Raw genomic sequence first — 26,899 nt, 5'->3', positions numbered from 1 at the left:
ATTTCACCAACAAAACATCGTTTCGAAACTTAAAAACCGCTGAATACTGAAAACTGTTATCACAAGGACTATCGTTCTTTTATAGGCAAAGAATTGACAGATTAAACAATTTGAGGTCACACAGCTAGTAGTTAAGTGGGTTGGCCAGGATTTAAACACAGGCAGTTTGAAATGCAACCCACAAGCTTCACTACACTATAGGTATCTCAAAGAAAGTGGCATCTGAGATGGGTCCTCTAGCAGGTTACACCCCCAACTCCCAGGATTAAAGAGAACTGGTAAAGGCTGGGATATCCACTCTTGGGAAGGAGTTAGGGAACAAATTAGGATCAAAGCTCATGAGGACAATCTCAGGAGAGGTTGGGCATCTAGCTTTGCCATGGAGGCAGTCAGCACATTTATGGAACTTTCTAGGGTTGGTCTCAATCCTCTGGATCCTGTGTGGGACACAGGTTGTGTGCTAGAGACCAACAGAAGGGGAAAGGGCCTACGGATAGTAAAGCTTAAGAGTGTGGCCTGAGACTGGCCCCGGGTGTTGCCCAAGTAGAGAAAAGGCCATTAAGCCTGGTGGGAGGGGATGGCCCATGGATGGGCCTGGTGCTGGAAAAGCCCCAGACATACACCTTCCTATTAGTCTTCCCTCCTTTTACTTCATGATAAATCACTCTCTTCTCCCTCACGCAGGGCCCTGTAGGATGACAGACCTCTCTCAACACGGGTTCCTATCCTCCAGAATCTCACCTTGGGGTGACTTTGGACTGGGAGACTTTGCTTCTCATTTAATCTTTACAATCTGAGGAGGTGGGTGATATCCTCCTCTTATGATAAAATGATAAAATTGAGACATTAAAGAGGTTAAGTAACTTGCTTGAGGTCACACAACTAGTAAGAGGCAGGGCCCAGATTACTTTGGGTCTATTGGATAGTAAAGTGGTTTTATTATCAATACTTAACAAAGATAGAGACAGAAAAGCAAACACCGAGTTAACAGCTGCCCTGTGAATGCCAGCACTGGGATAAAGTAGCAGAAGTGCTTAAATATAACAGTACTGGGCATACGTTGCAAAAATTCTGAGGTTCTTCTAAATTCTTCCTAGACACGGAAGGGTTTGGAGGATCCAATATTACCACAATCTCAATCACAAACTGGAGAAATTACCAGTGTAATGAATTCTCATTGCACATCCATTCTTCGTGATTGCTAGATGGACTTCACGTCAGGATAGAATTTTCTTCCAAAAGCAAGATGCACCAACTCGCTCGCAGGTTCAACGACAAGCTATACTCCAATCTCAACACCCCTTCCCCACCACCAATACCCAGGCGGCAAGTAGATCCTTGAAGGCAGGATTCAATAAGGGCATCCCCATTGCCTCGCACGCTCAGATGCTGACCCCAATCTCACCCTTCCAGGCCTTTCGCCCCCTGTGCATTCTCAACAAATGCTCAGCTCTGCGGGGTCTCCGTCCTGGGGGAGGTAGACCTTTCTTTGGTGTTAGCAAGCGACGCCCTGGCCGTGTAGGTGTCGGAGTGGGACCTCCCCGCCCCCACCGTGTAAGTGTCGGAGTGGGACCTCCCCGCCACCCCCCCATCCCCACCCCCATCCCCACCCCCACCAAGCGGAGGAGACCTCTGGCGTCCCTGCCAGGTCTGGAGTTCGGAAGCTAGGCGACAGAAAACACCGCGAGCCCGGCGCAGATTCCAAGGCCAGCCCGGGGCGGGGCCTTCGCAGCCCGCGGAGGGAGCCACAGGAGGTTCGGCTGGTAGGGCAAGGCTCACGTCCAAGGGTGGGGCGGGGCGGGGCAGGGGCAGGAGGCGGCCGCGGGTGAAGCCTCAGAGCTAGCACACAATGGGCCGGAGCGCCAGGGCAGGAGCCGAGCCAACGCGCCGCCGCACCACGTGGGCCGCAAAACGCGCCGGGCTGCCAAAGGCCAGCCAGCCCAGACCCGGCGCGGCGTACGTGCGCGCACGCGAGCGTGCGTGCGTGCGATTTGCGATCAGGCGGTGCGGCGGACAGCCCCGGCGGCGGGGCGGGGGGAGTTATATTGCGGGGTCCTTCCTCGCTCACCCTGGTTCCTCTCGGAGCGGAGACGGCAAATGGCGGACTTCGATACCTACGACGATCGGGCCTACAGCAGCTTCGGCGGCGGCAGAGGGTGAGGCGGGCGTGCGCGGGCCCCGGCCGGGCGCGAGAGGCGGGCGGAGTCAGGGGCCCCTGGCCCGCGGCCTTCTCGCGCGCACAGCAAGGGGCGGCGAGCGGTAGGGGCCCGGCTGGGCCGACTGAGGCCTCGTAGAGGCGCCGGGAGGAGTGGGGTCTGGAAATGGCGCGCTCGGGGAGGGTGCGGCGGCGGTTAGGCTCCCCGGGTTTTGCTCGCGGGACAGATCCCTCTCTGTGCCACCCCTCCCCCGCCGCCTACGATGTGTCTTTCCTCTGCCTCGGTCGCAGGGCCAGGCCGCAGCGGCGCTGAGTGCCCGGTAGGACGAGCTCCCGCTTCCAGCCCCATCCCCCAGTACGGCGGGGCCGGCGCGGGGCTGTGCTGCAGCGCGGGGGTGGGGGCCGCGGCCTGCCCCGCTCCAGTCCCGGTCCCGGCCGCGACTTCCTGTTGTCAGCCTGCGCTGCAGGCCCCCTGGCCCCTTTCGCCAGGAGACCAGCGGGCTTGGTATGATCGGAAGGCCGAGAGAGGGGCGATTCCCATCCCTTTACGGGTGTGAGGCTGGGATTTGGCAGCTGGAGCCCTGGAATAGTTCGATTCACCCCTGGGTCGGGGGAGACCAACCAGAACATACACATCATAGCATTGTATTTATCTTTTCTTAGATCAGAGTGCCTTGTTGACAAGTGCTACGTGCCTACTGGCAGAAGATGTTATTCTCCCTGGTTTCTCCAGACCTGGAGAAGGAATCGCATTTAGCTTCGTTCTGATTCTGGTCATGCACAGGCTATATGTAATTGAGGCACCTTGTTTAAAAGGAAGATCCCTGACTAGTGAAGGAAAAGCTTATGGTGTTCAATTCCAGGAACCCGCCCTAGATTATTTCTTTTTAGCCACAAGTTACCTCATACAGAATTTAGAAGATAGGCTGTAAACATCTTGTTGTTTGTCAAGGGCACACTTGGCCTTTGTGTGATTCACAGAAAGGATTACTTTCCCAGGATAACACCACAATAGTACCTACTGAGGTGTCCAGTCTCCTGGGTTTCAATCCTAAAAGTATCTTTGTTTGGTGAAGAATGATCTTTTAATACCTTGGTTTGGGAATGGCTCAAATAAAAGCTTGTTTGGGTGTGGGAGTGTACCCAGTATCATTCATGAAAGTTGGGGACATGGAAGTTGGGGGAGGTGGAGCCACCTGTTACTTCAAAGAATACTTTATTTACTAATAAAAAAGAAATAGATGTTGGATTACATGTAAAGTTAATGCTTTGGGGGTAGGTTTCTAGACATCAAATTTGTACGTCAGTCATCTTGAAATTTAATAACTAGGATTTTTTTTTTCCTTCCTAGTTTCAAAAAGCATTTGTAAGTACCCAGGAAAACTCTTAAACAGAGTAGTTCAGATTAAGGCAGTTCCAAGGAATTTTAGTTGGTTTGGAACTACAGTGTTAGTCATATTATACAGAGCCTGGGGATTTTTTTTATTATTATTTTTTAATTCTGCCTTTTGACAAATTTACCAGCTGTTCTGGTGACTAGAGGTGTTCGAGTTAGACTTTCGGTGGATATCAAATTTTGACAGTTGGAGTACCTTGAACAATAGAAGTTGATCAAAAGTAAAATTCTCTTTTAAGATGCCATTTATTTATCAGAATATCAAAAGACGAGGACACTGTTAGCCATTTACCCAGATGTACTCCAAAAACTTGTATAAGAGAATAGTAGCTGGCATGATACATCTCCTAAGCTTCCTCATAAAAAGTCCTTTTACTATTAAGCACCTTCTACATCTTACCTTCTCAGAATTTTCCACTTCATCTTCATGTAAAAGTACATAGGAAATACTGCTCAGATTGCCAAAAAGTAGTTTTTAGAACCTGTCGGTGAATTTGTGTGTTCTTTGAGGCGGTGTCACAGGTGAGTCAGGAAACTTCACAGAGGACTAGACATGTAGTGGTGTGATCTGTGCCAAAGCTTTCCTATTCCAGATAGTTAATATTATTTTAACTTCATCAGGTCGAAAGTTATCAGTTATTGGAATCTTTGAAATTTAGCAAGGTGATAGGATAGTTGACCAGATATTCTTCAATGATAATTTTGAGTTTTGAATTATGTTCACATCAGTACGTGTCTCAGTGCTGTTTGTTTATGTTCAGATAGAAGCTTAAGCATTATAGACGATTACCACCTATGGAAAGCTGGTCTTGTATTGCTTTGTTTGGTGCTTTTTGTTTTTTAATTTATTTATTTATTTTTGGTTGCGTTGGGTCTTCGTTGCTGCGCGCGGGCTTTCTGTGGTTGCGGCGAGTGAGGGCTGCTCTTCATTGCAGTGCGTGGGCTACTCACTGCGGTGGCTTCTCTTGTTGCAGAGCACGGGCTCTAGGCACGTGGGCTTCAGTAGTTGTGGCACACAGGCTCAGTAGTTGTGGCTCTAGGGCTCTAGAGTGCAGGCTCCGTAGTTGTGGTGCACGGGCTTAGTTGCTCTGTGGCATGTGGGATCTTCCCGGCCCAGGGCTCGAACCCGTGTCCCCTGCATTGGCAGGTGGATTCTTAACCACTGCGCCACCAGGGAAGTCCCTGTTTGGTACTTTTGTAAGGCAACTTCTCACTAGTCTAAAACACCTTAGCTAGATAAGATGTCTCAACTCTAAGCAACTTGGGTCACAGGTGAAAGGAATGGCAGGTTTGAAATATAGAGTCAAGGGGCTTCCCTGCAGTGGTTAAGAATCCACCTGCCAATGCAGGGGACATGGGTTCAAGCCCTGGCCTGGGAAGATCCCACATGCCGCGGAGCAACTAAGTCCTTGGGCCACAACTACTGAGCCTGCACTCTAGAGCCTGCGAGCCATAACTACTGAAGCCCACGTGCCTAGAGCCTGTGCTCCACAACAAGAGAAGCCACCGCAATGAGAAGCCTGCACACTGCAAGGAAGGTAGCCCCTGCTCACTGCAACTAGAGAAAGCCCGTGTGCAGAAACAAAGACCCAACGCAGCCAAAAATAAAATAAATAAAAATAAATTAATTAAAAAAAAGAAGGGTCTTCTCATTTAATAAAAAAAAAACCAAGAACTTGGGTTTTAATAATTATACATTCCCCGTAAGTTTATTTTGTAGTTGTGTGTAATAACCAGTACGGTTGTCAGGAAGCAATACTGAACAACTGCTTTATTTCCCCAGCCTATAGAGGCATGTCGCCTGCAGCAGAGGAGAGAACCAGGGACTGCATTGTTGCTCAGAAAGCAAGTCAAAACAAAATTCCAAATTATCAGGAGTTGATTGTACCATATCTTGAATGTATTTGGTTTTTCACTTTGCTAAATTATCTTTGTGGGGTTCCAGTGTTTCATTTGCCATTGACAGTAAAGTGGAGAGTAACACTGATTTTACATTTTTAACTGCAAAAGGCCTTTTGAGTGCTTAACCTAAAAGTAGCATCAATCCTGAGAATTAGATTGGAACTTGGAATTAGCAAGAATTGATATTACTGAAATGGTACCTGCTAAAAATTGATTAAGCTACAAAATTAAATATTCTTTATTAGGTTCCAGTTAGGGGATTTAAAATTCTAATCTTCGAGTCTTATAGGATTTAAGCTTGGCATCTCTGTCTAAATTTCTAAGGATATTTTAAGCCTTAAAATGGGGAAGAAAGTGTATAAAAGCTAGCTAGTTTCACTTATAACAGGATCTGTAAAGGTGTTGAAAGGCATATTCTAAAATCCTGTTTACCTATCAGATGGCAAGTTGTTTGGGTTTACTGTCATCCTTCTCTCCACTGAGTCTCCCAGTGCTTGATTCCAAGTCATTGTCCTCTTTGCGAAGTGTTGTTACCACAAATACTTGGTTTTACCAAGAGATCTCTGAGATGTCAGATGTTCAGGCAGAAGCCCTGGCTTTAGAATCAGGCAGACCAGAGCTTAAGTGTCCTCTTGGCTGTGTATGAGCAGTATGATCTGGACAAGTTTCTTTACCTCTCTGAGCCTCACTTTCCCTGCATGTAAGATAGAAACTCCTCTATAGGGCTGTTGGGGAGTATTAAATGAGATGTTAAACTGTGCAGCACAGTATTTGGTCCATTAAAAATGCTTAATATTTGATAGCTGTTGATTTATAATTTTTAAAAATTTATTTATTTTTGGCTGCGTTGGGTCTTCATTGCTGCGCACGGGCTTTCTCTAGTTGCGGCGAGAGGGGGCTACTCTTTTGTTGCGGTGCGTGGGCTTCTCTTGTTGTGGAGCACAGGCTCTAGGCGTGCGGGTTCAGTAGTTGTGGCACATGGGCTCTGTAGTTGTGGCTTGCAGGCTCTAGAGCACAGACTCAGTAGTTGTGGCCCACGGGCTTAGTTGCTCTGCGGCATGTGGGATCTTCCCAGACCAGGGCTCAAACCTGTGTCCCCTGCATTGGCAGGCAGATTCTTAACCACTGCACCACGAGGGAAGTCCAATTTATAATTTTTTAATTCTTAAAATAATTCCTTTGGAGTTAGAGTGGGAAAATTTCTGTTGAGGGTTAGATGGAGTGAGTTTTTATTTTCCTGTCTATATTTCTAAAGCCAATAAAGGGAAAGCTGTTCAGTTTATAGGCATAAAGCATTTATAATACCATAAGTATGGTAAATTAGTACCAAGTAATTCATTCTTTTTATTCATTTATTTATTGGCTGCTTTGGCTCTTAGTTGCTGAGCACAGGCTTTCTCTTTCATTGCAGTGCGCGGGCTTCTCATTGCGGTAGCTTGTTGCGGAGCATGGGCTCTAGGCGCATGGGCTTCAGTAGTTGTGGCACTCCGGCTCAATAGTTGTGGCTCGAGGGCTCTAGACTGCAGGTGCACGGGCTTAGTTGCTCCATGGCTTGTGGGATCTTCCCGGACCAGGGCTCAAACGCGTGTCTTCTGCATTGGCAAGCAGATTCTTAACCACTGTGCCACCAGGGAAGTCCCACCAAGTAATTCATTCTTTTTTTTTTTTTTTTTTTTTTTTTGTGGTACGCGGGCCTCTCACTGCTGTGGCCTCTCCCGTTGCGGAGCACAGGCTCCGGACGCGCGGGCTCAGCGGCCATGGCTTACGGGCCCAGCCGCTCCCCGGCATGTGGGATCTTCCCGGACTGGGGCACGAACCTGTGTCCCCTGCATTGGCAGGTGGACTCTCAACCACTGCGCCACCAGGGAAGCCCAAGTAATTCATCCTTGTACATTATTGGTTTGTAACAGAACTCATGCTTGGAATATTTAAATGCTTCTGAGATTTCTAAAAAAAAAAATTTTTTTTCGCATACTTTCAAAATTTATATTTCTGTTTGAAATTAACCTTAGTGTTCTGGAAAGACTTTACACAAATTCAAGAAGTCTTCCCAGAAACTTGGAACATACAAAGCAGAATGTTTGGCTGGGGGTGTGGGGGGGCATGGTCAGTCCTAGATCAGATCCACCTTCCAGTTTCCAGCTTCTGCTAGAAATGGAAGAGTGTTGGGCAAAAGACCATGCCATGCATCTTTACCTTTTCATCATTTGTGCAGCTGGTTAGACCTGCACACTCGGCACGAAGTAAGTGACCACTTGATTTTGATTGCACTTAGCAGCTGTAATGTCTAGGTTGTCTTTTTAAATAATTGAACATCCTATTTTTTTTAAGTTTGCCAACCATATGATGGTTTTTAAAATGTTCTTGATAGGACCCTCTGGATGTGCTTCAGTATGTTGATACTCTACTGAAAACATAGTACCTTCATTGCACTCCAGTATAGGATAGATGTAGCTGGTGATCTCCCTCGCTCTGCACACTGTTCTCTAATTGAAATAATCAGTTGCATTTTTGGAGCCACCCACCCACCCCCCTTTTTTTTTTTTGGCCGCACCGCGGGGCTTCTGGTATCTTAGTTCCCCTGACTATGAATTGAACCTGGGCCCTTGGCAGTGAAAGCAAGGAGTCCTAACAACTGGACCGCCAGGGAATTCCCTGGAGCCTTTTGAATATCTGGCTGAGTAGAAGACAGCTCGTTTCTCATAGCTGCTTCTGTATTCACTCTCGAGGTAGGTTGTTTGGTTGACATATATGAAGAAAATCCAGCCTTACATAGGTAAGTAGTTGGAAGTGGGAGGACTTTTTAATAGCCTTTTCAGATAATTGTAGATACTCTTGTGACTGTACCAAAACTTGACAGGTGGTAATTTCCATAAAAGTTAGTTGTAACAATAAACTTTTAATACTCTTACATTAAAATCCATAGATCTATCTTATATTTTGAGTGGATCTTTTACTGTGCTTTTTTTTTTTTTTGGCTGTATTGGGTCTTTGTTGCTGTGCGCAAGCTTTCTCTAGTTGCGGTGAGCAGGGGCTACTCTTCGTTGTGGTGCGTGAGCTTCTCATTGTCGTGGCTTCTCTTGTTGTGGAGCGTGGGCTTCAGTAGTTGTGGCACACGGGCTTAGTTGCTCCGCGGCATGTGGGATCTTCCCCGGCCAGGGCTCAAACCTGTGTCCCTTGCATTGGCAGGCAGATTCTTAACCACTGCACCACCAGGGAAGCCCAGCTGTACATTGGTTTTTTTTTTTTTTTTTTGTAACATGATACTTTGGTCATTTGGAAAATACCAGTTCACTGAGTTATGTAGCTCTTCCAAATGTTGAAGCATTTCACTATACAGTATCAAAAATCATGTTCATTAATGTCACCATCAGTTTCATCAGAAAATTTTCAGGTATTGGTAGACTGTCAAGCTTATATTGATAGATAAAAGTTTTCTAAAATTCTGGTTTTTGCTTGAAAGCCTGCGTTTTGTCATTCGCAGCAGACAATACTGTTGTTTTCCTTGAAGTGACAGGCTCACTTCATTTACAAGAAAATGTCTATGTAGCATCCGAGTCTGAACCATAGTTAGTCAGTTCTTTCAGGTAAAAATGGTGTTCCATGAAAAGAATAGCTGGTTCAGCTTGTAACTCACTTGCAGGAGTGCCTTTCCTGGAGATAACCATGTACTTCTGTAAGCAGCAGAAGTGCTTCATTCCCATTTTGTAACGGAATATTTTAAAAGTGGGTCAGTATTTAATAAAATTAATCATTTTTACCACTTTATCAAAAACATTCTTTGCAGAAGGTGGCTTTTTTTTTTTTTGGCTGCGCCATGAGGCTTGTCGGATCTTTGTTCCTCCACCAGGGATTGAACCTGGGTGAAAGCGTGGACTGCTAAACACTGGACCATTAGGGAATCCACCCCCCCCTTTTTTTTTAATACTGCAAATGCATGAGTAATAGTGCAGTTTGGTGCCCCGGCCTGATTCATGCGAAGGCCAATGGCAGGATCGGTGTATGTGTTTGCTCTCTTTGACTTAACAGGGATACTACAGCCAGAAAGGTTTGGCTCTGTGGGGGCAGAGCCAGAACCAAAGGAAGTACATTTTGGTGCTTTTAGAGGCCGTCTGAAAATGCAAAGAATTGTTACTTTAACTGATTTTCTGTTAACGGAGGAACCTCAGTATGGTCTAGATTGGAATTTACCAGTTGCTCATTTTACCTAATAGTTAAAGATTTTTAAAATAAATGTATTTATTATTTTTTATATTTTTATTTTTGGTTGCATTGGGTCTTCGTTGCTGCGCACAGGTTTTCTCTAGTTGCGGTGAGCGGAGGTGACTCTTGCGGTGCGCGGGCTTCTCATTGCGGTGGCTTCTCTTGATGCGGAGCATGGGCTCAGTAGTTGTGGCATGCGGGCTCTAGAGCGCACGCTCAGTAGTTGTGGCACACGGGCTTAGTTGCTCTGTGGCATGTGGGATCTTCCCGGACCAGGGCTCGAACCCATGTCCCCTGCATTGGCAGGCAGATTCTCAACCAATGTGCCACCAGGGAAGTCCAAATCTGGAACTTTTGGATTGAGTAACCTTTTTCACCCATATGAAGTTATTAAATTACTAAGCGCATTTCTTTCCTTTCATGTTAGGAGTCCAGAATTTTAGTTCATTATGATAAGTACCTTTTCCCAGTAAGAAAAGTTCCCTAAAAGACTCTGTAAACCAGAAGTCCCTTTCGTGTTCACTATTCATCTAAAACAAGGCTTTCAAACTGCCTGTTGTGTCCTGTTGGGAGATGATGAAATCAACTTAGTGTGGGTCCTGGTAAGCATCTTTTAAGGTGAAATAGAATAGACAATAGTGTGCATTATACTATGAGTTAGTACTGTTGGCAAGCTTTTTAAAATTAATTTGTGTAGTTAACATGCAGGAATGTATGCATGTATTAAGTTGTGATGTAAAATGTATTTCTTGTTGTTGTACACAGCCTGAAAATTTTTTGAAAAATACTTAAATACAGGGCTTCCCTGGTGGCGCAGTGGTTGAGAGTCTGCCTGCTGATGCAGGGGACGGGGGTTTGTGCCCCAGTCCAGGAGGATCCCACATACCGCGGAGTGGCTGGGCCCGTGAGCCATGGCCGCTGAGCCTGCGCGTCCGGAGCCTGTGCTCCGCAATGGGAGAAGCCACAGCGGTGAGAGGCCCCCATACCGCAAAAAAAAAAAAAAAAAAAAAAAAAAAACTTAAGTACCTAATTGGGGATGTCTTCTGAATACATGTAACCCTCTCTTATAATCTAAATTTTTTTCCAAATAAGCGTACCCACATTGGTGAAGAAGTTACTGGCAACCCTAAAGTAGTTGGTAGGCCTGTGGCTTCATTCCTTCCACCCTAAGTCTCAGATATTGTAATAGTTTTGGAGATAAAGCAGTGAACAAGACAGGAGCTCGTGCCGCAGAACAACTTTGCATTTCTCTGCATTGCTTTTTATATCTTACCGATGTGATTGAATTATTAAGTTCCCATTCACAGCAGAAAAGAGCTCCTTGAAATAGGGCTCATTGAAGAATTCACCATAGACACTGCTCCCTCCCCACCCCCGGTGTTTACCAGAAACTTTCACAGGCTTTCATGCACATCCTGTAGGAATGACAGTTGTCAAGATAAAGGGATTTAATTTTGAGTGCTAATTGAAGGCCTTGGAAAATACATACACTTAGAGGAAGATCTGCTTGGAACTGAAGGGTCTTTAATCCAAGTTCATTGGACTAGTTTTTTAAAACCTAAGTTACAACTAAAATGTAATGTGGCATCTTGGATGGGATCCTGGGACAGGAAAAGGACATTAGGTGAAAGCTAGGAAAATCTGAATAAACTGAACTAGTTAGTAATGAATTAGTTGGTAATGTATTGATGTTGGTTCTGTGATTGTAACCAGTGTATCTTCCTAATGTAAGATGTTAATAGGTAGTGTAAAAGGGTGTTTATGAAATAAGGGCTTGGCTTTTGAGAGCCTAACCTTTTTTGATTATTGTCTAGAAACCAAGTAGGTTACACATTTTGATCTTTCTTTCTTTCTGCATGCTCAGAGGATTTTGTCTTTGTTGCTTACTTGGATTTTATTCTCATAAAGGTAGTCTTACTGTGATTTTATGTAGGATCTAGGATAGTGCCTCAGGCCATGTGATATATGCTAATAAGCTCTAGGTGGCGCATGAAAGACCAAAGTTGTTGATCAGCCCCAATGAAACAAACTCAGTTATCACCTAGAAGTAATAGAGGGAGAGCACCTAATGTTCCAAATACCAAAGAGAGGTTAATACTCTATAGTCATGGTATCTTGGCACTGGTCTTAAAGTTTTAAGAATGACAGCAACAGTACTTAAATTCTGTATAGTTTCTAATGCACCGAGGAATCTTCGTAAAATTCTTGTCCAGAAATAATAGCATGTGGCCTTCATTTTTTATTATCTTTTACACTTTGGAAGCAAGTCTTGAGCACTTAATTTTGTTTCATCCACTTACTGACTCTAATCCCAGCCCTAATAATCTCTTCTCTTCTTTTTTCTTATAGTTGCCATTCCTCCAGTTTCCTCTCACTCCTATATATCTTTGCTTATTCACACATTATCATCTTAAGAGTTCAGTGTTTTGTCTGCTGCCTGGAAAATAGAGTCCAAGTGCCTTTTGCTCCACCCTGCAGAGACAGTGCTTGTTGCTGTCTCCTGAATTTTCTGCAGTCTTTTACTTGGGATGTGATTTCTCCTTTCTAGATGCCTGGACCCCCTTAGCTGAATTATAAGCTCCTTGAGGGTAGGAACAAGTCTTAGGTTTGTGCCCTCAATATGGTGCTCTGTATTTAATAGACATTCAGATACTTTGTTGATTTGAGTGAAGAAACGTGATTTGCCTGTAGCTCCAGGTGTGATTTTGGTCACACCTGGAGTTGAAAGTTGGATTTCCTAAATGACTGAGGATGTGATTATTACTTTAAAACTTTCGTATTTTTTTTTTTAAATCAATAGACTGTCCCTTTGTGCAGCAGTAATGAGCGGGCAAGCCCATTGCTCAGTGGGAGCGATATGGCCTGGGAGTTTGCAGCACAGCCCTTCAGGTCTCTATTCTGAATTGCAGGGTGGTGGGGAGGTGGGGGTGTGTGCCCAGGCCTGCAGCTTTGCCTCATCTGTTGCCTGCTTTACATCCATGGCTTGTTAGTCAGCCTCCTTCTGTATAAGCAGTGTATCCTGTAGCGTGTTTAATTTACCCATAACACTTTAGAATTATTAAACTTTTGTAAAGCAATCAGTCTCTGTGAAGTGTTTTTATGGTCAATTTCAAACTCCTTTATAACATAGAAATTTGAAATATTTATAAAGTAACAGGTGAGAAAACCGAGGTACAGAGGTGATTTGGAAGAGGTCCTACACCAAGCTAAGTAAGGTGCCAGGTGTGTCTTCTGTGTTTTTAACCTGTTTTAGAAAGTGCTTTCATGTAACATAGCTTATTTAGATAATAGTCCCCTCTAAACTTAAATTAGTGTCAGAAGTATCTCATAAGAATTTTAGCTCAAAGAATTTCTGACATTTGACATTTTTATTTGATTGATGACAGAATGTATCCTTTTATTACGTCCATATGCATTCTCTGGGGTTTGTCTTCTTCACCCTTGTCTCTCAAGTTGCTGGCACACTGCAGACTCTTCATAGAGTGAATAAATTGAAATCTACCAGGCTGGCCCCAGTCCCACTGCATTGTAATGTCTTCAGTGAACTACTCAAGGAAAAGCTAAAAACCACTCAAGTCCTGTAGAACTGACCAGATCAGGTAGGGCAGTATTGAGGACTGCATCGGTTAGTCTTGTAAAATCTAGAGTGTTAAGCCACTGGCAGTTTTGTGAGGCTAGGGTGAAATGAGCAAGTTGATGGGCTTGGGTTAGCTCTTTCCACATCTCCAGCTCTTAAAGTACTGCTTGCCTGAAGCAGGATTTTTCTATCTTTGCAAAGACAGATCTGGCTTCTGATCCTGCTGCATTCTTGCTAGTGCCCCCCCCCTCAGTAGCATTCACCTGGGCAGCGGTCCTTATCAAGGCTTGCTTTCATGGCTTTCTGTACTCAGTCAGAGGTCGGTTGACCCTATCTTTTCAGTCCTCTGTCCAGCACCCCACAGAAGTTCTCATGTGCCCTTTTAGCAAGACTTCCTACCTCCATTTTCTTGCTTCATCAAACAGACACCTGCCAAATTTATCATTTCTTCATCCTCACCTTCATGTTGAATTTTTAAAAAATCATTGTAGCCCTTTGCTTTTTTACATGTCTATGTAAATGTATACACAAACATGCATGTATGCATTTACAGTTATTTATGTTTTATATGTGCTACTCAGGTGTAAGCTATTCCAGGACAAGGGGCTGTTTTCCACCAGATGTTTAATAAATGTTGAGTAGATGAATTTAAAGTGTTTTTAATTATAGTTGGTCCCCTGTTTTGACAGTTTTCCAAGTGTTTATACTGTATTTTATATGTTCAGTACCCAGCCCCAAAGAGTATCTTACTGAGAATATTTTAGGTTTTATGGGGTTTTTTTGTTGTTGGTGGGTTTTTTTGTTTGTTTGGCTGCATTGGGTCTTCGTTGCTGCGCGTGGGCTTTCTCTAGTTGCGGTGAGCGGGGGCTACTCTTCATTGCAGTGGTTTCTCTTGTTGCAGAGCACAGGCTCTAGGCGTGTGGGCTTCAGCAGTTGTGGCACGCGGGCTCAGTAGTTGTGGCGCACGGCTTAGTTGCTCCGCGGCATGTGGGATCTTCCCCAGCTAGGGCTCGAGCCCTAGTTCCCTGCACTGGCAAGAGGATTCTTAACCACTGCGCCACCAGGGAAGTCCCAGTTTTATGGTTATTGAAATGCAAAATAAGTCACATTCACTTGTAAGCCTATTTTTCTGGTATTAGGACAGAATGCAGGATTTTTCTGTTGGGAAGCAGCAGTTCTGAGGTAATTAAACTTAAAATTTTTAGCCATCTAATAATTACTTCATAGCCTGGTTCTTCTGCTTAAAAAAAAAAAAGAAAGCGTTGTCTTAAAGACTGGTATTTATTATCAAATATTTGAGATATCTGGAATTTGTGTCAGGCAAGATGTGGAATCTCTTTCATGATATTTCTAGCAATATATGAATTTTAAAAATCAAGTTACTTTCGAAGACCTGGTATTAATATATATTCTGCCAAAAGAAAGGAAGGTTGACTTTAAGCAGATTTTTGACTGATGTGAGGAGACTCTTTTGCTTTAAATGTCTCTTAAAGAAAAACAACACCTCCCCCTTTTAAATTTGTTTTCTCCTGTGTTCTGCAAACATTTTATTTTGAAATTTTTCAAGTCTTCAGTAAAGTTGAAAGAATGCAATACGATGGACACTGGTAGATGTCACAAGTTTCACACTTGCTTTATCTTTATATATTCGTGCATGCACACATGGCTTTATGCTGAACCCTTTGAAAATAAATGGCTGTCCTGACACTTCACTCCTAAGTACTTTGTCTCTCCTGAGAACAGAGGCATCCTACTAACTTCAGTACCAATTAATCACTCCTAAGAAATTTAATGCTCACAATAATATTTATACTCATCAGATTCAGATTTCTCCATCTGCTTTTTCTTTTATGGCTGTGTGTTCCAGGATCCAAAGATCACATGTAGCATTGGTTATCATTTCGTTAGTTCCCCTGCCTTTTTTGTCTTTCATGACTTTTACATATTTGAAGAATCTGTGCCAAAATAGAAGGCACATTTAAATTTCTCCCATTATTAGTGATACTAAGTTCAGTTACCTGGTTGCAGTAGTGACTGGCAGATTCATTTTATCAGTGTTTTGGCATCCTTTGAGCCTTGCCTGAATCAGTCACTACTACATTGGTGGTTGCAGAGTAGAGGTTTTCTAATTACATGATTCCTCCTACATTTTTTAGCTGACAGCCTTATTGATGTAAAGAAGAGCTCCCTTCCCATTAATTTAGTAGACCATCTATTAGAGCAATGTAGGTTCAGAGCAGAATTGATCAGAAAGTATAGAGTTCCCATATGCCCTCTGCCCTCACAAATGCACAGGGGCACAGCTTCCCCTGCTGCCAACATCTGCACCAGAGTAGTACATTTGTTCCAATCAATGAATCTGCATTGACAATGTCATTATCACCCAATGTCCATAGTTAACATTAGGGTTCACTCTTGGTGTTGTCCATTCTGTGCTATGGGTTTTGACAAATGTATAATGGCCCCATTTATTTTTTTGTTTGTTTTTAAAATATTTATTTGGCTGCAGTTGGTCTTAGTTGAGGCACGCAGGATCCTCAGTTGCGTCATGCAGGCTCTTAGTTGCATTATGTGGGATCTAGTTCCCTGACCAGGGATCAAACCTGGGCCCCCTGCGTTGGGAGCGTGGAGTCTTAACCACTGGACCACCAGGGGGAAGTCCCGTGGCCCTATTTATTTATTTGTTTGTTTGCTTTTTGTGGTTTTTTTTTTTTTGGCTGAGTTGGGTCTTCGTTGCTGCGCATGGGCCTCCTCTAGTTGCGGCGAGCGGGGGCTACTGTTTGCTGCGGTACGCGGGCTTGTCATTGCAGTGGCTTCTCTTGTTGCGGAGCACAGGCTCTAGGCGTGTGGGCTCAGTAGTTGCGGCACGTGGGCTCAGTAGTTGTGACTCGCAGGCTCTAGAGTGCAGGCTCAGCAGTTGTGGCACACGGGCTTAGTTGTTCCACGGCATGTGGGATCTTCCCAGATCAGGGCTCGAACCCATGTCCCCTGAATTGGCAGGCGGATTCCCAACCGCTGCGCCACCAGGGAAGCTGGTCCCATTTATTTTAAAATTATCTATAAAACATTGTAAACCTCAGGTGTTAGACGGCAGTTATTATGGTCATTGTTACTCTACACATGTGAACTATGTGACAGGCAGTGTATGACGCACCATATGTTATTTCTCAATAATTCAAGGTCTCTCTTAGTATTAACCCAGTTTTCCAAATAAGGCTTAGAGAAATTGAGTAACTCCTCAAGATTATATGGTGGAGTAAGTATGTGGTAGAGCTCGGATTTAAACCAGTGCGTACGCAGATTAGCCATGATATGGTGGAGTCAGGGTCCTGCCACTTTTAAGCTCTGTAACCATAGACAAGCTAAACACCTCTTGACTTAGCTGAGGAAATGACATTGACGTTTAAATGAATTAGTAATATGCACCTTGTGTTTGAGGATCCAGTGAGGTAGTGCATGGGGGAGTGGAGAGTAATATGTACAATACATAGTACTTGCTGCACAAAATCTAAAATTTTTATTAGAGCATATTATCTATAATCAGCAAGAAACAATTGTATTGTGAATGAGTTAAACTTCAGCTTCAGGGTAATAAGTGGACACTCCATTTCTGTGTGTGTTAGTGTTATCGGGTGTGAAGGAGGGCATTGGCTTAGGTTCTTTTCTCCTATTCTTAGTGAATAGGAGAGAACCACTTGTCTGTAGGAGGATGTTAATGTTTGGATTCGATTCTCCAGGGAAATGTACGTTCACAGAGATTCTGTGTTTCTGTGGACATTTCTGTCATCCAGAAATAAGCATGTTTTTCATAAATATTTTGGAATACTCTATTATTTCAAGGAGATGTTACTGTACACATTATATAGGATTATTTTGCCTGGGTGGTGTGGCTGAGTGGGAAACATTTTCCTTGGCCCTCTGGGGCAAGTACACAGGGCTAGAGTTGAATCCTGTCTGTTTCCCCTCCTAGGTCCCGTGGCAGTGCTGGTGGCCATGGTTCCCGTAGCCAGAAGGAGCTGCCCACAGAGCCCCCCTACACAGCATATGTAGGAAATCTACCTTTTAATACGGTGCAGGGCGACATAGACGCTATCTTTAAGGATCTCAGCATAAGGAGTGTACGGCTAGTCAGAGACAAAGACACAGACAAATTTAAAGGTGAGTTTGGGGGATTTTTACTGTGCATTATTGTAAGGGGAGGAGGGTCTAAACCAGAGGGCTCTAATTATGAAAGTGTTTCAATGAAAGTGTTCCGAACGTTTGCCTACTCCACGCAGTTGAAATAAACATTTATTAGCGCTTTAACGCATAGGCCTTCAGTTCTATTTGGGGGGGAAAGTGTTATACATAATCTAGTTTGTAGAAATATGTGGCATATGCCCAAGTAAATCTGGCGTTTTCCTGAGCTACATAGCAATCCTGTCTCTGCCAGAAAAGGAGTTACCAGAAAAGAAATGAACAGATAAAACTCAGGACTTTTCAGGTGCATATCACCTTGGCCGACTCCTGCATTTTTAGGGGGTAGTTTTTCTGTAATCTAGTTTATTATGAAATCCAAAAGGTAACCTAGTACTTGTTGTCACTGTACATTTGTGATTTCAGAGCATGTGTTTAGGGAAATGATTGGCTCAAATTTCAGATAAAGTTAGTGTCTGTAGGTTAGTCTTTCAGGTTCTTGAGCAGAGGAGTAAGAATGAGGAACCAGATGGGCATTATCCAACTTCCAAGGCTTCCTAAAGGGAGATGTGCCCTGTATTTAAGTGCGTGATGCCAGAGACAAGGGCATTTGGTTTGCTTTATTTACCCAGAAGTACATCCATGAAAGGCACACAGAGGCTGTGGGGCTGTAGAAGAAGCAGGGGTGCTGCTCAGCAGAGCGGTTCCATAAGTTTTGTTGTTCTGAAAGCCTTCTGACTTAAGAACCTGGAGCCTTGTTATAGTAAGTGATCAAACAGTGAAAAAGAATGTATCAGTTAAGCTTGGAGCAGTAAGTCCTGCTGCTAGGAAGCGTTAGGAATGCAAATTTAAGGTAAAAATGTGTGGGTGAAGCCAGCCTTTGGGCTGAGTCAGCAGCAGCAGAGATTGTCTCATAGAAGGGCATCTTTAGTTTCAGCAGCTCTGGAGTGTGAGATGAGTGGGAGCTCTGGAGTGACTAGGCTCTTGTTGCCTCTTTGAACTTGCAAGTAGTTTTCTCAGTTCTTCTAAGCATTGAATCCACTTAGGGGAAAAGGCATGGATGGGGAGGTGGAGTATGGTTGGGGGTGGAGGACGGGGAACTCTACAGCCAAGCAGTACATTCTTTGTGTAAGCAAATGGCGAACAGGAAAAGTTTGGACCCAGGCTTTAGAAGCACTTGCAGTCTAGTGGGCTTTGAAGGTGAAGTGTAATCGACATACAGGATGGGGATCGGGAGGGTGGTGATACAGGGTGCAGTGTGAGCATACGGGGCAGGGGGAGTGCTTAACCCAGATTTAACCGAGAGGGCATGGACAAGAGTGTTGCAGCTAGAAGGAAAAGCTTATTCAGAGGTTGGAGGTGAGAGAGAGGGTGTGGTTTCTTCTGCCTGGAGTGTCCTCTGCTTACAGGCCTGTGTCAGAATCTAGCGTTAGAGACTCAAGTTGTCAATAAAGCATGCTGCACCAAGGCCATCTGTCTTTAATTAATTAGCATCCTGAGGAGGATGTGCTTGTGGCCGAGGGTATGTTTTTTAGCTTTGTAAAACAAGTTTTATACCAGCTACCTGAGTAGTAAGTAATGGCGCCCTCAGCCTGTTCCATCAAAGCATGTTTGGTATCGAATTTGAAGTCTGTGTCTTAAAGCCCCTGTTAGGTTATATGAAAGTCGTTCAGAAGTCAGAACTAACAGCTCTTCAGTGACCCAAGAAGGTTTTAATATTATGGTTAAAACATAAAGCTTTATAAAAACACAGCTACTATTTCAGTACCTATTTGATTAGCACTTTCTGTTAGAATATAATTAAGAGGGGAAAAAATATAATTAAGAGGGAGGAATACCAGTCAAGTTCTATTTATTAGAAAGTAAAATATGCTCTTTCAGGTTCTGCAAGTCTGCTACCATCTCGATGCAACAGAAGTGGTAGTTATGATGTAGGGAAATGGTACGAAGTGGTAGTTATGATGTAGGGAAATGGTACAGACAGGGATCCCACCTTATCTTTAACCCGGAATTCCTTGAGGAAATCGGGGGTTTGTTTTCTCTTACAGGATTCTGCTATGTAGAATTTGATGAAGTGGATTCCCTTAAGGAAGCCTTGACATACGATGGTGCAGTAAGTATATTCAGGTTTTCTCTGTGGTGGTAGTAGTTGAGATTTTTTTCTTGCCAGTACTTACAGTGTTTTCCACTTATTAGCTCTTGGGTGACCGGTCACTTCGTGTGGACATTGCAGAAGGCAGAAAACAAGATAAAGGCGGCTTTGGATTCAGGAAAGGTGGACCAGATGACAGAGGTGATTGGTTCTTCTACAACTGAGCATAAAACTTGCTGTATGCCCACTGATTACAGCTCTTGAAGGTTACCAGAAGAACTCTTATCTTGTAGGTCTGATAGGTGTTTATGAGCTTTTAAAAATGTGTAAAATCTTAGAAAGAATGGATGATGCTTCTGCAAGCCTGGGTTTTTTTCTTCCTGTTGGCAGCAAAAACTCTTATAATTTCATTGAACTTCCCATCACATGAGTTGTACGTCTTCCCAATGAATTTTTCCATGTTTGTGCAGCAAGGTAATGATACGACCTCAACTTTATCTTTTTTGTGTATCCTCAGGAATGGGTGGCTCTCAAGAATCTAGAGGTGGATGGGATTCCCGGGATGACTGCAATTCCGGTATCAGTATTTAAAGTATCACCACTTACCCTTTTCAGTGGCCTTGCTGCTATTGTACATTTCTTGTGAGTAGCCCGCCTGGCCGGACTACTTTAGTTCCTTTCACAAATGAAACTTTCCGAAAAGGTACCCAGGCATGCAATAAGCCTCTGTTAGAACCTCAGTGTTTGGGGTAGGACTTGAAAGCTTCCACATCGTGGGCAAGTTGGACTGATCCGCCTTATTTTGTTACCTTTTCTTAGTCTACTGTTCTTATATGTGCCTGTGTCTCATGCTGTCTTTCTCAGGGTTTAGCCCAGGGGAGCCCCTTGATGATGCTTGTGTGTATGGCATGAATAGAAGTACTATTATTTCTAGAAGTCTGAAGGTTCTGGAAGCTTACAGAAAGCCTCATACTAATGGTTCCTGGTGGCTCCCTCTTAGATGGTAATAGGTAGTCCTGATGACCTCTTTGTCTCTTAAAGGGCGTGGAGCACCTGTCCCTTAAGTGGACATAATCCACTTTATCATTGCTTTTCTTAACTCATCAAAGCATACCAGTGGGTGCCTCCTTGTGTCAACTCAAGAGGTCAGTTTGCATGCCAGGCTTTGAAGGGTTGATCTCCTAAACATCTCTTCATCTCTTTACTTGTTTTTTTTTTTAATTATCAAGGTAAATCATATGGTAAAAATGTCCATTGTAACCATAAGGTAGAGAATGAAAAACAAGTCTGTTTTCTTTCCTACAAACTTGAGGTTGTCTCTGCATTTGCCACCACATAAGATGAGATCATTAGTGCCCGCCCCCCCATCACCCCCCCAATCAAAACAAAAATCAGTAGAAAGTAACTGGTAAGTATGGGAGGAACTTGTCTTGTGAGTCGAAATTTTTTAAAAGTTCATTCCAGTACTGTGTTAGCTAAACAGATTACTGCTTATATCTGTTGAATAATTTAATTCCTAAAAGTCCTATAGCCAATCAGAAATGAGCTTATTCATAAAAGTACAGTATAATCCAGTAAACCTGTAATTTTATGTATAAGCTAGTCTCTGATTGAAAAATGCAACAGATGTCATCTCAAAGCCACCTCAGGTGTAGTAGTTAGTGACTTGATGAGTGGTGGTCTCCAATCTGCCAGTTTTGCCTTTCCTAGTACTGTAGAAATAGTACAGTGAGCTCACAGCTTTGGAGGTTACCAAAGGAACTGATGTCTTTCTACTGCTGGCTTAGGTTGGGCTTTTTTACTCTGAAGCAAGACATATAGTGAACATAGCCAGAGAAGCTACCTTGCCACCAACCAGTGTAAACTACAGTGTTCTGGTAATAATCTAAAACCAGCAGTGTGCACATGGTGGGGTACGGCCTATATACATTATTTGTATAGGTAGACCATTTTTACTCTTTAGAATAATGCCTTTTTTTAAATGACATACTCTCATTGTAAAAAAAATTTTTTTTTAAGCAGTACAAAAAAATATATAAAGAAGAAAACAAATAAGAAAGTCCCTGTCAACCAGAAATAGGCAGTGTGCTTTTATTTATTTTTTATCTTTTTTTTTTTTTGGCCGTGCCATGCAGCATGCAGGATCTTAGTTTCCCACTAGGGATCGAACCCGCGCCCCCTGCAGTGGAAGTGCGGAGTCTTAACCACTGGACCACCAGGGAAGTCCCTAGGCGGTGTGTTAAACTAAACTTCGTAAAGAAAGCTCAGAAGATTTTCATGAATAGTGTGCCTCCTAGAAATCTGTCATCAAACTTGATGAAAAGATAATTGTTAGTGTCAAACCTTGGTTCCCCCCCCCTCATAATCTTCCCATCGCTCATATCATAAGAGTTTTGAAATGAGGTGGTCACTTGATGTTAATGTACACTAGGTTTTGGGGTTTTTCCCCACTATACTTTGTCTCATGGACCTGGACAAAGTAGCAGTTGTGTTTATGTGCCTTGTCAGTGTGGGTGTGAGCTAATTTGTTTTATGCTAAACACTGGTAGCAAAAATTAATCTCATTAAGAGGGAAGTAACTTTACTTTCATAATCAGTGTGGAAAGGTACACACAGTTTAGTTTGGGGGAAATGTCAGGTTAAATGTTTGAATACTAATTAAGCTTGTTTAATGAATGGTGTATCCTCTCTGGTTGATAGAAAAGATTTTGTAAAGAAACTTATACTTGATGATATGCTTCCAAAATGGGTTTTCCCCCAAAGCAGTGCTCCTGTTGGTCTGAACCTTATTAGAATTGTTTTCATTACTTGTTTTGTTAAAATTGAAATTGTTCGATTTAGTCTCTGAACTGAGTTTCAGATAACTTGATCAATTTAAAAATTCCTTGCTACCCTTAAAGAACAAAAGAACCCCACCATTGCAGATAGTTAATTCTCCATATTCACAGTACTTAGGTTCTTTAAAACCACTGCAAACAGCAAATTGGCGGATACGGAGCCATCGCTCATAGAGGAAATACACAGGCTCCTGTGAGCCTCTGGTCATATTTTTGTCAGCCATTCAATACATAACCTTGCTTTATGTGTTTGTGTTTAAAGACGCCTTGTTTAATATATATAGTTGATTGATTAACAATGAACTCACGGCCAGCAGCACTGTAACTCATGCCTGCGTGAGGCTTCTCTAACAAGGCACATCCCAGCCTTGTACTTAGGAGTACTAGACAGCACTTCAGCATGATGTTTGGGTGCTGTTTTATTTTAACAGCAAAATCACTAACAAAAAGCACAAAAGAGCAGAAAGCCTGGCACTAAATAGATTGTGAAAAGGACACTTGTTTACTGTTTGAGCTGAGACAAGGCAGAGTGTTGGCTCATTCAACCCTCAGCTGGGAATGTATGTGTCAGGTGACAGACGTTTCACTGCTCTGTGCATGTCTGAATGACAGCGAAAGGCCCCAAGTATTGATTTCAGGGTTACAAATAAATTTTAGTGAGTAGACAAATTTGCAAACGTGAAATCTATGAATAATGGGAGTCAACTATTTAGTAGAAGAATATTTCTCAAGCTCAGGATCCTTCTTCAAGGATAAGTTCCTGCAAAGCTTTGAGCAATCGCACTGTCCTTGGAGTGAGTAAAACTAGTCACCTTCAGGAGCTTAAACAGAGGGGGCAAGCTCATTTGTTTAATTATAGTCTTATTGCTTAAATTTTTACTGAAAGTTAAGTTGGTTATACTGTTAAAAGGTTAATTATCTTAACCTCCCCCTATGACTTTCAGTTAAATGCAAAACTAAATAAGGCTTAAGGTTCTTAAAGTCCATTGAGAAGATATTCTTCACACTGATGAGAATTGTAACTTTTTTAATATAAATTTACTTATTTATTTATTTTTCGCTGCGTTGGGTCTTTGTTGCTGTGCATGGGTTTTCTCTAGTTGTGGTGAGCAGGGGCTTCTCTTCGTTGCGGTGCGTGGGCTTCTCGTTGCGGTGGCTTCTCTTGTTGCGGAGCACAGGCTCTAGGCGCGTGGGCGTCAGTAGTTGTGGCTCGTGGGCTCTTGAGCTCAGGCTCAGTAGTTGTGGCGCATGGGCTTAGGTGCTCCGCGGCATGTGGGATCTTCCCAGACCAGGGCTCGAACCCGTGTCTCCTGCATTGGCAGGAGGATTCTTAACTACTGCGCCACCAGGGAAGTCCAAATTGCAACTTACTTTTTAATTCTAAATGAGATGCAGTTTACTTCTGTTGGTAATTATTTTAGCGGTGCACAAATGAATGGGGTGTGGGAACCCTTTGCAGCCAGAGGAGGTGTGGGTTGGGTCTGCGGTTCCTGCTCTCTGGCGCCCTCTCTGGGAAGGGAGTGGGCCTGATCACAGCTTTGTTTACACACAGGTGCTTTGCTTTTAGAATGATCCACACCCGAATCGCAGCAGAAACAGAAAAATGGGGGATGTCACCCAGAGGTGACTTTGTATTTTTATTTTGTCTTCATATCTAGCTTTTTCCTTTTGATTTTGTGTTCTAAATTATAACTTCTAAATTTCAGGTTTATCTTTTTTAATAACTGTATAGATTGTATTAGAAAACAATAAAACGTGCTTTGAGCATTTTTGTGTTAAGCCATATTAGAATATTATGGACTTTTCCTGCAAGCTAAGAATTTACAGCTCGTTTTATTTTTCTCTCCTAAGATTCTTTTTTTATTTTAGAAGTCTGTTAGCATTGAAATTACCCAACAGATTCACGTTTGGACTCATTTTGTATGCACTTTTGATGCTGGACAAACTAAAGAATTTAAAATTAAACTTAATTCACACAAGCTATGTTATCAGCTTTGAGACAGTAGTTTAAAAGATAATTCAATGTCATCTTCCTCCTTCAGGCTTCAGGGATGACTTCTTAGGAGGCAGGGGAGGGAGTCGCCCAGGTGACCGGCGAACAGGCCCCCCAATGGGAAGTCGTTTCAGAGATGGCCCTCCCCTTCGAGGGCCCAATATGGATTTCAGAGAACCAACAGAAGGTATGACGATAACGTGAACGTGTAAATGGAGCTCTGAAGGGTGTCTTTTCGTGACACATTTGTAAGCCATGTTGTGTTTCCCTCCCCCAGAGGAAAGAGCACAGAGACCACGGCTCCAGCTTAAACCTCGAACAGTTGCAACGCCCCTCAATCAAGTAGCCAACCCCAACTCTGCTATCTTCGGGGGAGCCAGGCCCAGAGAGGAAGTCGTTCACAAGGAGCAAGAATGAGCTTGCGGTTGGGAGGGAATGGGATGTGGGGGGGGGGTTCGAGCGAGAGCACAGCCTGGCTGCCCCCCAGACCGGCAGTCCTGCAGTTACCATTCCTGCGCCTGACCTTTGTCCTCCTTTCTTACAATGGAAACACAGAGCTTGTGAGTGCATGTCAGCAGTTAACAAGTGGTTTTTAGTACATTCTTGGCTTTGCTGAATCTACCTAGTGCCTGTTTTGTGCTTTTTTTTTTTTCTTTTTTTCCTTCCTGCCACTCCTTTCCTATTTTCCTTCTGTCCTTTTTCCTTCTCGCTCCTTGTTTCTTTCCAGCACATGAGTTTCTCTAGAGGGACAGAGGCAGCTGCCATGCGGGAGTTCTTTATATTGAAATGCTGCTTCATTTCTCTCCTTTGCTTTTCTGTTTTTCCTTCAGCCACACTGGGCGTTTCCTTTGATTTTTCTCAGCAACCTGCATGTTGAGTTCTGTATTGCTGTGGCTTCCAAGAAAAAAAAACAAGTCACAAATTGGATAGCATCTTGTTTTTATTCAGCTGTTATCAACATACAGAATTTGGGACACATTGCTTTCAAAACAAGGATAAAATATCTGTTGATCTTTGCAAATTCCTTCCTGTAACTATTTATAGATAGTCCTGACTCCATTACTCCCTCCCCAGATGGGAGAATAGGCTTACATTTCAAACAGCAAAACCTAAAAAGATAATGTGAACTGCTGGCAGGGTGCACATAGGAGATAAATTGAATACACTGCTGTGTTCACGTGCTTTATTATTGCTCTTTCAATACCGTGTCCAAACTGGTTCCCTTCTTTCACTGGCCGTTTTAGAGGCTCCTCTGTGGCTGGATGTAGCGAACTGCTGTCTGGTTTCCTTTCTGCTGGCTGCAGAGGTGCATTGGGCACTGCAGGTGGTAGCGTGGTGCTGGGCTCACTTCCTAGTGCGGACGCTGCTTCCTCTCAAACCCCTGTTGTCGTGTGTTCTGCATCACTCCCTGTGTTTATCTGTTCCCTGATACAAGTAATAGTGAGATACTGCGCTTCCCACCATCTCTTAATTTTAGAGTGAAAGAATGGGCCTAGAATGACTCTCTTTCACTTGATGAATTGAGAATTTGACTATGCAGAGCTGTCAGGTAACTGGTAGGTGGCTTGAGGTCACTAGTTCTCAGCTTTAGGACGTTCACTGCCACGTACAGTGTTCAGCACTCACCCAGGCTAGGCAGCAGCTTTTGAGCTTGAACACCTCTGTGTGAACAAATTCTTGAGCGCCCGAGTCCCACTTCATCCAATTGGGAGCAGTTCAGGGTCAGCTAGAGCCCCGGAAAAGAGAGACCCTCACCAGCATGACTGGAGGGCCGGGGGCAGGCTGGCCCACGCAGTGTGCTTAGAAAGTAGCTCCTCACTAGCTGCCATCCTCGGCCCCTCTTACTTTGTCTTTGTCACCAGGTCTCAGCAATTTACAGAACTCTCCCTCCTTTCCTTCCTTCCACCTGTCATGTTTGCTTCTGAAATAAGAACCATTTGTGTAACACCAATACTTACCTTAAGAAAGACATGCATTATGTGGTTGTAATCAAACCTGATGCTTTCAGATGACCTACTTACATCTTCAGTGTGGAAAAGATTAAGAACAAAACAAATTCATCTAAACTTCTGGGCAATCCAGTTGACTTTTAAATGTAAGAATGGAATTCCAAACACTTAACACATTCAGCTATATGACAGAAAGTAAATCTATGGATATGGTATTTTGTGAATGATCTTTTAAATAAAAGAAAACCTTACGTAATATTTAATGCTTGTCTTTATTTTTGAGTTGTTTTTTAGCTGCTTGTGAAGTTAATTTTAAATTTGGAAAGTAGTGTCCAAATTTAGTGGAATGTACTGCGGAGTGAGCAAAGCGTCTTGCTTTCGGAAGTTACAAGATTTGTGAAATTATTTTAGAAGCTGGTGATGATCAGAGATGGGATGCCAACTTTCTTCCTGTTTTTTTTTTTTCCCCAAAAAACTAATTTCTCTTTTTTTGAGGGGGGGGGTTAAATTTATTTTTGGCTGCGTTGGGTCTTCATTGCTGCGCACGGGCTTTCTCTAGTTGGGGCGAGCGGGGGCTACTCTTTGTTGCAGTGTGTGGGCTTTTCATTGCAGTGGCTTC

General features: G+C 43.4%; 1 protein-coding gene across 2 annotated transcripts; it reads left to right on the top strand.

Annotated features, from left to right (window-relative positions):
• The first annotated feature begins 1,965 nt into the window (after positions 1-1,965).
• EIF4H (eukaryotic translation initiation factor 4H) lies at positions 1,966-26,538 on the top strand. 2 transcript variants are annotated; one of them, XM_004268781.4, is made up of 7 exons: positions 1,998-2,156; positions 17,204-17,391; positions 19,458-19,522; positions 19,606-19,702; positions 20,019-20,078; positions 24,381-24,518; positions 24,609-26,538. In XM_004268781.4, the coding sequence occupies exons 1-7, from the start codon at positions 2,098-2,100 to the stop codon at positions 24,746-24,748; spliced, it is 747 nt and encodes a 248-aa protein (XP_004268829.1). In that variant the 5' UTR covers positions 1,998-2,097; the 3' UTR covers positions 24,749-26,538. The 2 variants fall into 2 exon arrangements, with proteins under 2 accessions (XP_004268830.1, XP_004268829.1); XM_004268782.4 differs by lacking the exon at positions 20,019-20,078 and having other exon boundaries at positions 1,966-2,156.
• Positions 26,539-26,899: the final 361 nt, after the last annotated feature.

The sequence above is a fragment of the Orcinus orca genome, chromosome 16 (assembly GCF_937001465.1).
Source record: "Orcinus orca chromosome 16, mOrcOrc1.1, whole genome shotgun sequence".
NCBI classification, from domain to species: domain Eukaryota; kingdom Metazoa; phylum Chordata; class Mammalia; order Artiodactyla; family Delphinidae; genus Orcinus; species Orcinus orca.
Note: the sequence above shows the minus strand (reverse complement) of the source record. Positions and strands in the feature narration are given on the sequence as shown.